This window comes from Aulonocara stuartgranti (assembly GCF_965226115.1).
Source record: "Aulonocara stuartgranti genome assembly, chromosome: 3".
In the NCBI taxonomy this organism is placed as follows: Eukaryota; Metazoa; Chordata; class Actinopteri; order Cichliformes; family Cichlidae; genus Aulonocara; species Aulonocara stuartgranti.
This window is the reverse complement of record NC_138941.1, coordinates 50,607,685-50,625,048: the sequence shown is the minus strand read 5'-3', so window position 1 is coordinate 50,625,048 and position 17,364 is coordinate 50,607,685. Positions and strand designations below refer to the sequence as shown.

Sequence of the window (17,364 nt, the reverse complement as noted above, 5' to 3'; positions counted from 1 at the left end):
TATGTGTGTCAGCCACCTCCTGTACATGGATGACATCAAGCTGTATGCCAAGAGTGAACGAGACATCGATTCACTGATCCACACTACCAGGCTATACAGCAATGACATTGGAATGTCGTTCGGACTGGAGAAGTGTAGTCGAATGGTAACAAAGAGAGGGAAGGTAGTCAGAACTGAGGGGATATCCAGAAATCCTACCAGTGGCTGGACAAAGCTGGACTGAAAGACAGCACAGAGGCACTAATCATGGCAGCACAAGAACAAGCTCTGAGTACAAGAGCCATAGAGGCTGGGGTCTATCACACCAGGCAAGACCCCAGGTGCAGGCTGTGTAAAGGTGCCCCAGAGACAATCCAGCACATAACAGCATGAGCTTGAAGGATAAACCGCCCGCAGGGGCGTGCTGGGTGTTTTTTATATATATATATGTATTTGTCTGTTTGTTTTGGTTGTTTTTTTATTTTTTGCCCTTTATCACCGTTCCTCTTCCCCGCTGTTTTTCTTTCCCTACCTCTCTTTCTTTCTCCTTCTTTCCCCCAGTCATGCCTGTCCCGTGTGTAGCAAGTGAAAATAAAATAAACAATAAAAACAAAGGTGAATCAAATAGACCAATACAGCAAGGCCGGGATGGTCCATTTGGTAAAGTTAAGAATAAAAAACAAAAATTAAAATGAAAAGAAACCTCCAATTTCAGATATTTGAGGTTATTCTGAAAATAATGATACCAAACAAGGCAAGAAAAACTGTTTTAAAGGTGAAATATAGAGGTAAAATCAAAAGTAGTCAAAAACAGTCATTTATACCCTGGACCCCAGAGGGGCAAAGCATGTTAGCTACCACTCACCGCTTGTTTGCAGGCTTTATTAAATGGAAAACTTCCACAATACATCCAAATGTAAGATATTTGTTTAATAGATTATCAGTTTCAAAATACATAAAAACATTTAACCTGTATGCATAAACTATTCAGTCTGACAACTGCGAGGTTTAAATCAATAGGGAATATTTATAGATATATACACAATTGGGGGAAAAACTGACTAAGCTTATATGTATGGAGAGCACATAAGTGCAAAGGCAGGAAAATAAAACTGAGAGGAAGAAATACAATATTATGCAACTTTTAGGTGTCACTCGGTCATCTTCACTGGCGTGATGATCAGTGGTAAATCGTTCCTTCCTGACTTGTTGGTGCAGGGGCTGAAGAAAGGGTAGAGGGTCTCATTGAAAATGTCATTAAAAGTATAGATGTGCATCTTAGCATCAACATTGTAGAAAGACACCTGCAAAGAAGAGAAACACACCTAAAGTAAAATTACATAAACAAGACAATAGTGAAAATATCTATATTTATAATATTTATCTATATGTAGCTAAATAAGTTTAAATTAAAGGGGGACTCAATTTGCCCATTCTTTATGAGACAGGTAAATTCCAATCATGTACACCTGCGCACCTGTCCATTTTCAAAGTCCACAAATATCCCGATCTTATGAAGTACAAGGTTCACTGGGACATCTGTGTAGGGTTGAGAACGAAAGCCAAACTTATTCCTGTGGGGAGAAATGACAAAGGGAAAGGAAATTAAAGATGAAAAATTTCTTCTAACATCAGTAGGTCTGATTTCATTTTAATCTGCATTATTGCAAAAGCATGGCATTTTCATGCATTTTTAAGGAACTTAAAAAAGTAAGACAACTATCAGGTAAAAGGGAAAAATTAAACAACTGAAAACATTCTTTGTGGGGGATTGCTAAAAAGACCAGCTTTTAAATCCAACATTTACATGTCATTGCTTTATTTTTACATTCAGCAAATGCTGGGAAACAGCATCAATCTGGAGTGTTTCTGTCCTTTTCATTAATACAAGTACAATGTTATGTCTCACAGTTCTGTTTGGTCTTCATCCTCTGCTAATTGAATTTTCTGTCTCATTATTGGCTAAATGTGAATGTATGCAAAGACGACACAAGAGTTCCCGTAGCTCTTCTGGGAGCTAGAGTCAACTAGAAAATGTCTTCTTGAGTGAGTCCTCTATGAAGAGGAGCCTTTCCTTGTTGTCAGTGGTCGCGGCTGCTACAGAGTGCTGGCAGCCTCATTTCCCTCGGCCTTAAAACTGCAAGGCGGCCATGCTGCAACGCCAAAACACTGATGGTAAAATCACAGTGATCCCACCCACCATCAATGCGTCGGTTGCCCCCGGGAAAATCGTGGGGGTCACGGGAGATCCCGTCGGAACTATCGTCTGGATACCAAAGCTCCTAATAGCCAGGAGAATGTGATCCATTTCTTCAGTGAGTGAGCGGTAATCCTGCTAGGCCAGAGACAGGGAGTTGGCGAGGCCAGCTTGCACTGGAGCCAGCAACTGTTGGAGGAATATGTAAGTGAAGATGAATCCGTCATCATCCATTCCTAGCAAGGATAGCATACTTTCCATGAGCTTGAGAGGCCATCATCCAGGCCAGAGAGAGAGAGAGGAGTTTCTCAGCCCACTCTTCAACAGAGAGGGGGTAGCGAATGAGTGGTGTCATTCCCTTGGGTGGGGGGGATCCCGGAGGAAGGTCATCACATGACCCTCAGCAGATCGAGTAAGGCCACCACATGATGGTATTTCGTTTCGTTGGCTGAAACAGCCAAAAAAAAGAAAACTCAGCTTCAACGTGCACAAACCATGAAGGAGGTGGTGAAGCCAAAAATCCGGCAGCTTAAAAGCCACAGCAAAAGTTGAAACATACAGCTCAGCTATCACTTCCAAAATAAGTGAAGACAGAAAACCAAACAGCCATGGTGTTTGTAGGGTTACTGAAGTAGGGTTAACATGGTGGCTAGCTACACTGCTATCGTTAGCATATATAAACACTGTGAAGCTGGACGCCGAACGCTAACTTTTTTCCACTTGATAAAAGTTAACGTGAGGGTTCCCGAAGGTTCGGGACAAATGCAATCGCATGGCAAGATGCTGTAAACAGACCAAACTTTAGTCAGGAGAACAACTGAGATAATCCATCTACAGTACGAGGTTAGTCACTGCTGCATGGGCTGGTGTAGCCCAGTGGAATTGAGGTTCCACAGTTCTTCTTTTTCCTGTTCTGTCTAATCTATTTTTATAATTCTATATTTTATAATTCACTATAGTTTATTTGCTCTTCTTTGCCAAACCTATTCTCTATTGTGTCAAATCTGTCTATCAAATTTATTTTGCCATCCTTTCACCTTATTGGCTTAAACCATACATTCTTGCATGTGATTGGTTAGGAGAAGTAGATCCTGCCTCCTCATGCTTACTGAAGGACATTCCAAGTGCAGTGTAGATGAGGCTACAGTGAAAGGCTAAAACAAACAATCCCTGATTAATGAGGAAAAATACTTTCTGTAGTGGAAAAAAATAACAGCCTGTAACCAGTATTTGGTTCAGGAGGAGCAGAACGGAATCACCTAGAAAACCGGAGGTTGTTTATACGGAAATTATAGTACTTCCGACCGTCTTGATGAGTGTTGTAAAAGTTAGCATTGCTAGCTGATGTAGCGAGCATGGTGCCTTCTTCCCAAGTCTATCGGTGTGTGGGTAAGTTGGGTAGGCACTGATGAAGTTTTCAAAACAGTGTTTGGAGGATTAATATTAAATAATATTAATAAAAATTATTAATAAAAATTTGTTTTATGTCCAAGTTAACCATGTGATAGTCCTGCCTAAGCCAATGCTCTTTATTCCACTTTTATTCCTCTTTATTTGCATGCAAATGTTACTGCTGCTGCTGCAGGCAATGTGTAAAATGTGATTGAAGTCCCGTAGCTGGATATGGAGTATTACACAAATATTCTCCCCTGGCTTCTTCCCACAGTCCAAAGACATGCAGTTAGTGGGGATAGGTTAATTGATCAATTTAAATTACCCGTAGGCGTGAATGTGGGTGTCTGTCTCTGTGTGTTAGCCCTACAACAAACTGGCGACCTGTCCAGGGTGTCCCCCGCCTCTCGCCCTATGACAGCTGGGATAGGCTCCAGCGCCTATCCCATATAAAAATATGGTTTTGTACATGGAAAATTTGTTTAGAAATAAATGCTGATTAAAACTATATTGTAAGGTGAGTACAAGTCAGAAAAACTTGATAACTTTCTAGTTAAAGATAATGAGACTCCATAAAAAATAATTAAGACTTAATCAGTTCTTTCATTTCCAAAAAGAAAAGTCCACTGTTATGTGTTTTTCAGTGCTATACTATTTTATTAGTTCAATGGTTTATTTTCATTTTGTATAAGGATTGAAATGATGCAATGTCCATATGGTTAACATACTTGAATACACAAATATGTGTGTGAGCTCAATTCCAAAGCTGTATGTAATAAAGGTTTTTATTGTCATGCAGACTGGGTTTTTTTCCCCCTTCCATCCCATTTGTGGTTGTTCATGGATTTCAGATGTTGGAACTCTCCTCTGAGAGGAGATGTCGAACCATCCCAGGCCCTAGAATTTGTCTGCCGCAATGATCGTCCTTAGTTGATTTGAAGATTCGCGGTTTGGTAGAACACGCCCAGACCACATAACAGTGCTGACAGTAGAAAAAGACCTGAGGGTGCACCCACTAAATCTTCTTTTCTGATTTTTTTTCTCATCTTCTTCTCCAAGAAAAAGCGAGCTTGACTTGACTTATTCTTCTGACTCTTGACTTGAGACTTTGTATCACTGACACCCATGTGGAGACTCAGAGACCCTTAACAGTAATTTTATGACTGAGATTGTTTAGGTTATAAATTGTTTTGCCAGCTATAGTTGTGTCTATGTTGCAGTGCTATCATTTGTGGGATAATACAGCGTTCTCCTCAACTCACCTGCCTCCTGTAAACCATTCTCCCTTTAACACTACCTCACAAACCTAGAACTGGTCCACCAGAGGGTACATAGAAGCTCTGGTTAAACTGGGCTATAGTTACATTGTAAGGTTTTCAAACTGAGCTTTAAAATGAACAGTGATAATAAAAACTGAGAGAGGCTAACAGTGATCACTGGCTGTTTTTAGGGGGCTGTTCAGATTAAATAGAACAAGATACAAAGCATTAAAACATGTTAAAAACACAACAGCCTTAATAAACGCAAAGTAGTTTGGACCCAGAAGCAGGATTCATCAGGTCATCATTTAAAGATTGGATATACCACCTACTGTGAATGTTTTAATGGAGTACAGTTGTTATTATTGTCACGTGTCACAGCCAGTTTATGACCGTTAAAATAAATAAAATTCATATAAGAAATAAAATTGCCTTGTGTAAACTGTATATGGTGTTAAATAGGTCTATACTACAGTACTGCGCTGGACAATATGTTGCGGTCATAATTAAATGGAAGTGACTAAGTGACGATTTATCCACAAATACTGTTTAGCTTCTCTCAGACCTATATTGAAACTAAAAATATATATACAGACTGCAAATGGAGACCATTCACCTTCAAAGTGGAAGTTGTACCATATGAAACATGTTGACTGTAGCTCTGAGGTACAACTTTTACTTTGAAGGTGAACCTTCTCCCTTTCCAGTTTGTGTCACACCATAATGTTGTATTACCACAAGTAGTTAACCACATACTTGCAGAAACACATGAAAATCTGCAAGCAATTGTGGCAATCTTCTAGCAACCAAAGTGACAACAAGCAGCATGCTTCTGGGAACCACCGCCAACCATTTGGGAAATAAGCATTTTTCCTTCAGCTACAACGACCAATAATTTGGAGAACTCTTCAACAATGTGTTTAACTCACTTGTCTCTTAAACTGAGGAACCAGAATCCATTGTCTGGGGTGTATTCAATCTTCCCCTTCCTGCTGACGGAATACTTGACCACACCCAGGTCCCAGTCAGTCTTCCCTGTCACGTCCACCTTTTCAAACCAAACAAACCACAATCCTTCACTCAAATAGTGAAACGCATGTAAGTCTGAAGAAGCCAAGATGTTTGGCCAACATTTGTTTATTTAGCACACAATTGTATCTTGTAATGAAAGCAGTATGGAATCAAGTTTAATCAACAATAAAGAACTGAATTATAATATATGAGCAATGATTTTCAAGACTTTTGACTCTTGGAAAGGGCAAACCCTCATACCTCCCAATAATGTTTTCCAGAAGAGATTGGCTCCCTCCCTATAACACAGACAACTTTTTCAAACCTCTCTGGGTTGTCTGGCACCAGTTGGTGTCGATCTCCACACCTCACCTGCAGAAATATACAATTTATAATTACAGCTCATTTCATGGAGATTTTACATCTTCTTTTTCTACTGTTCTCTATTTATGCTAAAAGAGAGGCTCCGAGACAAGAGGACACAGGAAGTCATTTCAGCATGATTGTAATGGTCTAGTAACTGAACAGGAGCCTCACACTTTTCAGGTCTGATGACAGCACCAGTCTTGGATGGGCGGTACTGGAGTCCAGAGTTACATCCACTGTGTTGAAAGAAGATGTAAAGAACTTCATTTTCTGTTGGTAATTCTGCTTTCATTAATTTTAGCTTGGATGAATGTCACTTACGTGCATATTCGTGTATTCCCTTTATCCCTGCAGACAAACAAAATTATATATATATATATATATATATATATATATATATATATATATATATATATATATATATGTTAAAACTCACCAGATACATTTGGATCTTAATTATCAACAAGGTTAAAGTGGATGAAGTTGTATACAGTGTAACCGTTAAAAGAGCACTTGTTAAGGTGGAGAGGACATGTACACTCACTGGGCTGTGATCGAGAAGGACTGGGATCCAGTGTTTGTGCAGGAAAACCTGAACAGAAACAAGACAACAGGTGTAAGGAGCTAACATGAACCTACCTTACTGTTTGGTCTGGTAATCCAGCAGAAATAGAAGTAACAGCTAATACAAACCTGCACCACCGGGGGGGGGGGGTATTTCATTGCTTAATGATTGTATCTGTAGTACTGTCTGGCTTGAACACTTAAAAATACTTTAAAAAATTCCTCTAGTGGCAATTTATAGCCTGCTCCAGAAAGACAGTCATTGATAGTTTAATGGTTTCTCCCAAGAACTTTATGGTGTGTGAATATATTTTATAATTCATCCATCTGAAAACTTATAAGGCTTAGAGTTGAGGGCATACTCTTGAGAGGGCTGCTAGGCCTAAACTTCTGTGTTGATGAGGAATTATTGGACAAATAACAGGTTTATTGTGTTTATTGACTAGACATGCAAAGCACAGTGCATGGGCACCCATTGGGGCATGCTCATGCCACAGTGTAATGTGCATTTGTGCAATGAAGAGACAGGGAATCACAGGAAGTAGTGACATATAGTACACAAGAAGACCATGAATAGCCAATAAAAAACAATTGCATAGTACATGCAAATTAGTGAAAAAGCTCAATACAGGTTTTGGAGCCATTTGCTGAATCTCCACGCTGCTTTCTACGTGAAAGATCTCTTAAAGTAGAGTTTTTTTCACTTGCGTGTTTTTAATAAGATTATCTGACTGATTATCTTCTAGCTGGTGCCTTTTGGGTCATCACAGCGGATCATCTGCCACCACCTCACCCTACCCCTAGCATTCTCTTCTATTATACTCACACTAACCAACTTCACTACATCCATGAATCTTCTCTTAGGGGATATTCTTCCTCATCCCTATCAGCTTCATCTTCAATATCCTTTATTCAGTAAACCCACCATCCACCCACCTCCTCTTCAAATGTGCAAACTATCTCAGCCTTGCCTCTCTGGGCTTGTCTAGATCCTAGATTGTAGATTGCACTTAATCTACTCATTTTTAATTCTGTTCATGCCCAATAAAAATCTTAACATCTTCAATTACCCCTGACACTTGTCTTCACCCACTTCACCCTACCTGCACTCTCTTCCACACCTCTCTTGTCCAATGTCTGTTGAATATACCCCGATGTGTGGTATGGGTCATAAAAAGTTTGTGTCTGCATTTTGGTGATCAGAATTATAGTATTCTATTGTTCTCCTACTTAGCACTAATTAACATATGGGTATCTGTGCATTACACTGGTACAGTTTATGGATGCAGCTTATTACCCAGACCAGCATTAGCTGAGTATTTAGCATTTCACTTGCAGCTACAGAAAAACACAAAAGCATCAGCCAAGAAATTTATTTAAAGTTTCTTTTTTATATAACAGCCAGACTCTGTTATCTATCGCCTAAATGTGTTTTGAGAGTTGTTGGGTTTTTTTGCTCCGTATGTTGAGTCTGAACTAATTAAAAATTCCCTGTTCTCGCAGATTTTGTGTCTTCTTTGTATATTATATGTGTAAACCAGCTGAATGCTTTTCATTACACTGACCTTTTTCTGTGATATTCTTCAGCTCTTTGGCAAACTTCTCCACCTGAGCTAATATAGACATGTAAATGGCCTCTGTCCCCAGGTCAGAATTCACCGACACTTTGTACCAGTCTTTGGTAGGTGGAGGGCTGGACAGAATTGGGAACGTCTAGGGAGCAGGTGGAAAGAAATGTTAGAAATTTTTTCCTGTCAGTATTTACCAAAATGCCAACTCTTCCTACAGGATCAGGAGTTGAGCATCAAAGCTTATCAGACATTAAGTCACCGTCACGTTGCCAAGCAACCACCTAATAATAGACTAAAATGTTCCTTACACAACAAACGGGCACTTATGTGCTCTTATAAAAGCTTACAAAAGCTTTGTGTCACTCATTTGATGTCAGTGACATATAATTTGGCAAATATTGAATATAATCATTTTTGAAATCTCCAATCTGTGAAGTGTACATTACATCTCTTTTCACCCTAACTTATCAAGTCAAGTTTACTTTATTTAGAAACTATATGAGTAGTTTAATGTTTGCTTCAGTAAAAGTATAAATATACTTAAGGTAATAGGATTTCAATCCACGTGAATTTGACCTTAAACAGATTGTTGTCACATGCATGTTATGTATATGTATAGGTAAACCAAAAGCCATACAAGTATACACCCATATAGTATATCTTTTACTATATTCTAGATAAACAAATCATGCATATTAATTTTTCATTATATACTTAATGGGCCTGGCCAGTGTCTGACCAATGAGTGCATTAGTATGCCTTAATGATACATGCAAATGCATTTTGATGTATAAGAACATTTTGTCAGTTCTGTGGTTATCTGCTATTTATTTGTATAAATAACATTTACCACCTCTACTTTTTTACTTTCCTCAGTCTGATTCAGTATGTCAGTTTGCCAACAGCACAAAACAAATAGTATTGGAACATGGGCGTGTACTAGCATCTTCACATTCATCCTTAAATTCTCACTTTCACACAGTATAAATGATCATCTGATTGGGCAAGCTTGGAAAGCTCGCTTTGTCTCTTCTTTAGTTGTTCGATCTCCTGTTCCAGCTGCCTTGTCATGGATTCAGCATGGCGCTGTGCCACCTTCCGGCTGATCTCCATCGCCTCCACCAGCTCTGCCTGGGAACGTTCAATGAAACAAACCAAACTCGAGAATAGAGAAACGCTGCCCGCCGTCTCTCGGTCCACTGCCAGCTGGAAAGTTAGACAGAGTGATATGAGATACATGATTGTTTAATTTGTTTTGGTTTAAAATATATATTAATCTCCCCTGTAAATAAAAATTCTCACATCACATGGAAATATGCAGCATCTGTGAATTGCAGCTCAGATTTCAAATGTAAGGAACCTAAATTTTGCTACAACTAAAAATCTAAGAACATGTGCAAAATGTCTAGAAATCCTAAAATGCAAGGTAAAAAGTTAGAAACATAAAATCTTCACCAAAGTTTGAATAATGTAATTAAAACTTGAGAGTGTTTCATAAATGATTTTGTTGTTTAGAAAAACATAATGTTGGAAAAATATATATATATTTTTAACTTAAAATGTAATATGTGGATTTGGTAATCAGATATAAATTGTAGATCAGGGAAATACACCTGCACTTTTATGTAAAATTGGCTATAGATATCGTTTAATAAGCTCCCAACATGTAGAAATACATAATTTAAGTTTGAAAAATTCAATTCAATTTTATTTATACAACAACAGTCGCCTCAAGGTGCATTATATTGTAAGGTATTGTTAGGGTCCCTGGGTCGTTGACCCAGTGTTTTGTGTTTTTGGTTCTTTGATTTTGTTATTTCATTATATTCTAGCTTTGCTTTATGGGTTTTAGGATCATTCTTAGTTTAGGTTCTCTGGGTGGGGTTTGGTTAGAGCTTTAGTGTTCTGGTTTTCTGTCTGTGTTCCTTAGTTGCTGTCTCCCCTGTCTGCTGTATCCCCACATCCAGTCAGTGTCTGTGTCTGTCCTGGTCCCACGTCTCTGTTCCCTCTGTTGTAGTGCTTGCATGTGAGTCTGTGTCTTTTGTTCAGTCTGTGTTTTGGGTTTCCTGTTTTACTTTGAAAGTCCATGTCTCATGTTAATGTGTTTGGTTTTGCTTCTCCTTTGTCTTGTTAGGCCTGATTTGCCCCAGCTGTGTTTCCCTCCTGTTGCCCATTCCCTGATTGCTCCCTCTATGTATTTAAGCCCTGTGTTTCAGTTTGTCAGTGTCGCTATCTACTGTTTATTTTGCTGTGTGTTTTGTCAGTCCACCGGTGTTAGTTTATTTGATTTTTTCCCAGTTATGTTATGTTTGAGTTCAGCATTAAAGCTGTTTTGGTTTAAGTTTGTCTCTGGAGTCTGCACCTTGGGTCCTATTCCTGTCCGCACACAGCCGTCACACAACAGGTATACCCTACAATATTACACAGAAAAACCCCAATAATTATATGACCCCCTATGAGCAAGCACTTTGGCAACAGTGGGAAGGAAAAACTCCCTTTTAACAGGATGAAACCTCTGGCAGAACCAGGGTCAGGGAAGGGCAGCCATCAGGTGCGAACATAAAAAGGGAAATTGAAATAGAAATTGTTTAACACCGCGGTCCCCAATCCCCAGGCCACGACCAGTACTGGTCCATGAGTCATTTGGTACGGGCCGCGGGAGTTGAGGCTGTGAAATTTATGGTATTCAGGGTTTTTATCATTAACTCGGTTTCCCTAGGTCTTTTCCCATGTTGTAGTTGTGAGTCTTATATTGAAAGAAATGTTACCATAGTGACCAGAGAGCATTAAGGGGCAGAAAGGAGGACGTTTACTCTCAATGTTGTTGGCGCATTTCAGGAGGACGCTGCTAATAAAGTTACACAAATACACACTGAATTCGCTAAATAGCACAGTTTTTGTCTTGGTCGTATAATTTTATTTTTTTGCATTGATCCTTGACACCTTAAAGGCCGGTCCGTGAAAATATTGTGTGACGTTAAACCAGTGCAAAAAAGGTTGGGGACTGCTGGTTTAACAAAAACCTTGAAGTGATATGAGGATTTACAGGTTTTACCATGCACCTGTGGTCTTACACAAGAATGTGTTTGTGTTTTACCTCCAGCTCTGTCACTGACATATTTATCTCTTTGATCTTGTTGATTCTCTCGATAATCATGTCCTGGATTGTCCGCTCTGACACAGTCAGCAGTGTCTAAAATACACAAACATTCATGTTACACAGTACTGACTTCACTTGACCTTCAGCCTATTGGTGTTCTGAAACAGACGTGGGGAACAAGGGTGGATCTGTTTGTGATAATGTATGTCAGACAGTAGTCAATGAGCATATCTTACAAAATACCTCCTTCTGGAAACAAATAATCACTACATAACTTCATATTATATGCAGCATGACCTGAAACCAAATGTTTAAAAATGATATATTGAATAGAAACAGTGTAGAGCAAGGGTAAGCAACTCCAGGCCTCGAGGGCCGGTGTCCTGCAGGTTTTAGATCTCACCCTGGTTCAACACACATGAATCAAATGATTAGTTCATTACCAGGCCTCTAGAGAACTTCAAGACATGTTGAGGAGGTAATTTAACCAATTAAATTAGATGTGTTGGATCAAGGACAGATCTAAAACCTGCAGGACACTGAGGCCTGGAGTTGCCCACCCCTGCTGTCGAGGAACATAGATTCTATGTATTTGACTCATTTTCTGTTATCAAACTGCTCCACTGTCTAAGAATTTAGGCTCAGATGTTAAATCATTTTTAACAGATTTTTTTTAAAAATGGTCTAGTTCGTTCATGCCAGAACTTCATACTATCACATGTCAGTTATCACCTGCTTTTTAGCAATTCTTTGTTACTCCAATAAAAAACATTATTCTGTTTTTTTTTAACATGGAAACTTCCCTAACCTAATCCATCTGTCCTTTGTATCTATCTTTTTCTGTTTTAATTTTCAAACCTTTGTTTCCATCCATTCGGTTTCAACGGTCACTGTGTCATGGTCTGGATGATCCTCCATCTCGCATTCAGGACAAATGCACACCTGGTCACTCCTACAGAAAATCTGAAGCCCATTGCATATGATTTTTATTTGGTCTTCTTTAAGGACTTCATTCAACAGGTGCAGAAGGTGAACGTTTTACCAATATTGGCCTGTTGTGGATCTCACAAAGAGGGACATTGTGGCTCATCTCAGTCCCACTCAGCGTGTACCTCCTCCTCCGGGTATGTGGTCGGTGGGAAACCTTAGGACCTGCCACATAGGTTTCATTCAATGCATCACTGAAACTGTGGTTTGGCACTGAGGATGCTCGTGAGTCCTTGACTGGAGGAAAGGACGTTGAGATTGAGTCACTTTCCAAGCCTGAAGATGAAAAAAATATCAGGGATTTTCAGGTTAGTCAGTCGCTTTAGTGAAAAGTCAAATATCTATTTGGATACACAATGCTGACATTTTGTAGAGCCATTCATTGACCCTAGATCTTTGTTCAAGTACAGTTGTGGTCAGAGGTTTACATACACTCATCATGGGCATGAATCACATGTTAACATTCTGCTAATCATGATTTCTTTGAACTGCTGTTTTTTTCTGGGTGGAATAATTATTCAGCATTCATCTTTCGTAATCCACAAAAGGTGAAAGTACACATTCAATTTAATTAAATGTAATTCAATTCAATTCAGATTTATTCATACAGAGCCAATTCGGAACAACAGTCGCCTCAAGGTGCTTTATATTGTAAGGTAGTTACTGTTTGGCAACAGTGGGAAGGAAAAACTCCCTTGTAACAGGAAGAAACCTCTGTCAGTAGTCTTGTATAAGTTTGCTGTTGTGCAACATAATTATGACAGGACAGTCATTTACCAAGTACTCTGAATTGCCTACTCTGAAATCTGAGAACTCCTCCAGATTGTACTTGAGCTTTGAAAAGTACTCTATAAATTATTACAGACGGAAACACAGAAGTTTTCTTACTCCGAGAAAAGGTCTGGTGAGTCTTTCGCACAGGGTGACACAGCTTTTTCTTCAGTTCATCAAATAAATGGCTTGACGGGCTTCCATGCCCTCCAGTTCCCTTTCTTCCACTCTTATTCTTTACTACTCCATTTTTCATAGATTTATACTGGTCAGTGATCTCTCGTAGTGTTCTGTTAATCTGGAGGTCTGGTCGCTTTTCAAAGCTCTTTTTACACAGAGGACACTTGAAAACCTGGAAGGAAAGATGGAAATAAGATATAAGTAAAGATGGAAACAATAGAAACAAAAAGGACATCAGCAGGAATGACGAAAATATGTTAAATAACTTCTCTGAACGTCAACAGAAAGTAAGGGAATGAAAAAGCTGAAAATGAAGGAAATCAAAAAAATAAGACCTTAGCTCCATTCCAGTATTTGGTGATGCATTGCATGCAGAAGCTATGTCCACATGGTGTGGATGCAGGGTTGGTGAATACATCAAGGCATATGGAGCACTGGAACTGTTCTTCACATAAAAAACTGTCATATAGAGACATCTTTCTGGAAGCAAAAGAGAGATGCAAACAATCTTTAGGAGAGTTTCAACATATGGATGATAACATTTGTGATTTTAAGCAACATAAACCACATAACTAATTTGGTTTATGTTGGTTTGGTTTATTTCAGTGACTAAGCAGTCACTGGAGAAGGTTACAGCTTCTCCAGTGTGATGATTTGGCAAATTTACTGCTGTATGCTCTCAATCGTATTGGTGGCATAAATAATAAAGGATGGGATAATGGTGCACCTTACATGGTATTTCATCTGGCTGTTCACACAAGTAAACTTGATGCACTTCGTCAAAGGTTTCACTTGTCTTTTACACAAAAGGTGTCCTTTGGCATTTGTACTCTGACAAACCACGTCAAGGCATGTCAGAGGAACAGATCTGTCACTCCCAGCTGTCACTTGTATTTCAACTTTGGAATAAAAAACTGCTGGATTATAGTAAAATCATAAAAGCTGATCAAATGTAGCTCCCGATCCTTTAATCCAATTTAACCGAGGTATTGCTTACAGTGTAGTGAAATAAAACCTTCACAGATTGTCATGTGCGTAAACAGAAAAACATCAATTCTGACGGAGTATACTGCCCCCTACTGGCTCAAGTATTTGTTATTCCCCAGCTTTAAGCTTTAATTCCTCTCTTCACTCAAAACATGTTAAACTAAAGCTTTCTAAATATCCAGCTGTCAAGTTTTTTTCTACATGTGTCACTTTCTGATTGAATATGTAATTGTGTGTGTGATACTTTTACTATCACACTTGACCTTTGAAACACTTTTGCTCATAATCAAGCTCATCATGTTATCTGAGGTGATAACCTTCCGTCTCAGGTAGCTGCTGGGAGGACTTCTCACTAACCACTGATAACAACTTCATTAAGACTTTCTTCAGAGAACAACTGAGGCTTCTGTAACGTAGCTTTTGTCCCGCAACTGTGCTCAGTCCCTGAAAACACAAAATTGTCTTATTGTGTCATATGCTCTGATCAGCGTGTCGGGTTGAATTTATCACTAGGTGATGCTAGTTGTACTTTGGGTGTTTGGTGTGTTTTAATGTGAGTGCTGTTTGACTTTTTTAAATAAGTGAAACCCAAGAGAGGAGCAAAGAGTCATGAAGCAGTTATCTAACAAGCTATTTATTTATTATGAGAATCAATGCATAGAAGTCATGTTTAAATTTAGTGTATCAAATGTCTAGCAACAAAATAACAGGGTTAAGATGGTAAATGGCCTGTATTTATATAGCGCTTTACTAGTCCCTAAGGACCCCAAAGCGCTTTACATATCCAGCCATCCACCCATTCACACACACATTCACACACTGCTGATGGCAGCTACATTGTAGCCACAGCCACCCTGGGGCGCACTGACAGAGGCGAGGCTGCCGGACACTGCCGCCACCGGGCCCTCTGACCACCACCAGTAGGCAACGGGTGAAGTGTCTTGCCCAAGGACACAACGACCGAGACTGTCCAAGCCAGGGCTCGAACTGGTAACCTTCCGATTACAAGGCGAACTCCCTCACACATATCTCTCTTTGATGACTAAAATCTGAACAGTATGGTCAGAAGATTTCAGGAATGAAGTTGATCGAGATTTTGTTCAGAACCCACAGGTACAGGTTTATCTTTATACAGGTAACATTTGAGCAGACTCATGTTGGGCAACACATTTCACAAATACTTCTGAAAGTTGATTTTCACGGGAAGCCATGCATAATTCTGTCTCATGTGTAAACTTCTCATGCTAGCCTATCCTGTTTCAGAGTTTTATGGGGCTGGACAGTATTGTTATTGTTCTGCAGTTAAATCCCAGGATGGTTCATCTGTCTGTCCCACAGCTACTACATGCAGGTCAGGTATTTGTTTTGTGAGGGAGGGAAATACATGCACAAGTGTGAAATCCTGCAGGTTAAAGAGAGCTAGTTATTTGTCAAAAGAAACTAGTACCATTGTCAAATATTCAATTTTTTTGCTTGAGTCATCAACCATGAGTTGAATCGTGCTCAATTCATGAGCATTGAGATAATGATTTACTACTAGAAATTGTTATATGAGCAAGGAAAGATGCAGATTACAGGCTCCATTTAGGACAAAAATCAAAAGCTTAAAAAAATCCTCTTAGCACGTTTCCTAGATAAACATATAACTAACTTTCCTAATTTTGGCATTAAAACATTTGTCAGGGGTTCTTATGGAAGAGGGAACAAAAGAGGAATTATATCCAAAATTAAAAAACAGTGTGTTCATCATCTTGGTTTGCAGCCAAGAGATGATTACAAAGCACAATTATCATGATTATGCTCAATCTTTAACTTCCATTAAGAAGGTCATACCCACAAAGCACAAAGTAGCTGAAGTAAACAACATTACAGCCATAATATGACTCAGCTAAAATTCTAAAATCCACAGAATAAACCACTAAAGTGCCCACAAATATGTGGAGCATGTTTGGTGTTCTGGTAGCTGCAAAACCATTGCAAAATGTCATCTCACTGCTTGAAAATTATCCTTGGAGATGGGATGGTTGGGGTTTGGAGATCTAAGAATTCTTCAACTTTTCTGTGGTTTATATGATCCAAATCCAAATCGAATTTATTTATAAACTACATTTAAAAACAGAAAGTTTGCCCAAAGTGCTGTACAGAAAAACAAAAACAAGACAAAAAACAAACGATAAGACCACTCACATTCAAACACGTACATAAAATAAAACAAAGACACATCAACATCAACTCACACCGGTCCAAAAAAGAAGTGTGTCCAAAAGAGACTTAAAAACTGCCTATTATTTACAGGCAATGCATTCCAAAGTTTGGGAACCACAATTGAAAAAGCTTCTTCTCCTCTAAGCTTCAGCCTAGTTTTTGGGACAACCAAAGGCAGCTGATCTGTGGGCCTGCGAGGGAAGTACATCAGAATAGTATGGAGAAGCAAGACCATTTAAGCATTTATAAGTCAACATTAGGACTTTGAAATTAATTCTATGATAAACAGGAAGCCAGTTAAAGGAGGGAATGAAAGGTGAGATATTTCCATGCCTGTGTGCCAGTTAAGAGACTGGCAGCAGCATTTTGTACAAGCTGAAGATGTGAGAGGGATGCTTGGCTGACTCCAGCATAAAGTGCATTGCAATAGTCAAGCCGAGTTGAGATAAGGCATGTATTATTTTCTCAAAGTCATGCCCTGACAAAATTGGCTTAAGCTTTGCCTTAATTGGAAAAAGCTTTTTTGCAACTCAGAACTGATTTGTTTACTAAATTTAAAATCCAAATCCATTATGGCTCCAAGATTCGTTACATGCTGTTTGATGAGTGACCCAAACTATTACATTTTACTCCTAAATCTCACTAATCAACATATGCCAGAAAAACAACAAGCACAGCCTCGTATTACAAGAAATACACAAAATAATAACTAAAGGAAAATGTGATACCTTAATGCAGGTAAGGTGGACAGCACAGAAATCCAGAGATGTCCCACCTTGGCCGCTCACACTCTCA

The 17,364-nt window shown here is 39.0% G+C and overlaps 1 protein-coding gene across 1 annotated transcript; it reads right to left on the bottom strand.

Annotated features, from left to right (window-relative positions):
- Positions 1-637: 637 nt before the first annotated feature.
- LOC309703430 (E3 ubiquitin-protein ligase TRIM21-like) lies at positions 638-17,364 on the bottom strand. The gene is made up of 15 exons (XM_082528233.1): positions 17,298-17,364; positions 13,713-13,857; positions 13,315-13,549; positions 12,482-12,702; positions 12,298-12,402; positions 11,437-11,532; positions 9,312-9,545; positions 8,334-8,481; positions 6,749-6,796; positions 6,526-6,552; positions 6,376-6,440; positions 6,100-6,210; positions 5,757-5,875; positions 1,457-1,553; positions 638-1,283 (listed from the first exon to the last, which is right to left on the bottom strand). Exons 2-15 carry the CDS (start codon positions 13,851-13,853, stop codon positions 1,131-1,133), a joined length of 1,800 nt encoding a protein of 599 aa, XP_082384359.1. The 5' UTR covers positions 13,854-13,857; positions 17,298-17,364; the 3' UTR covers positions 638-1,130.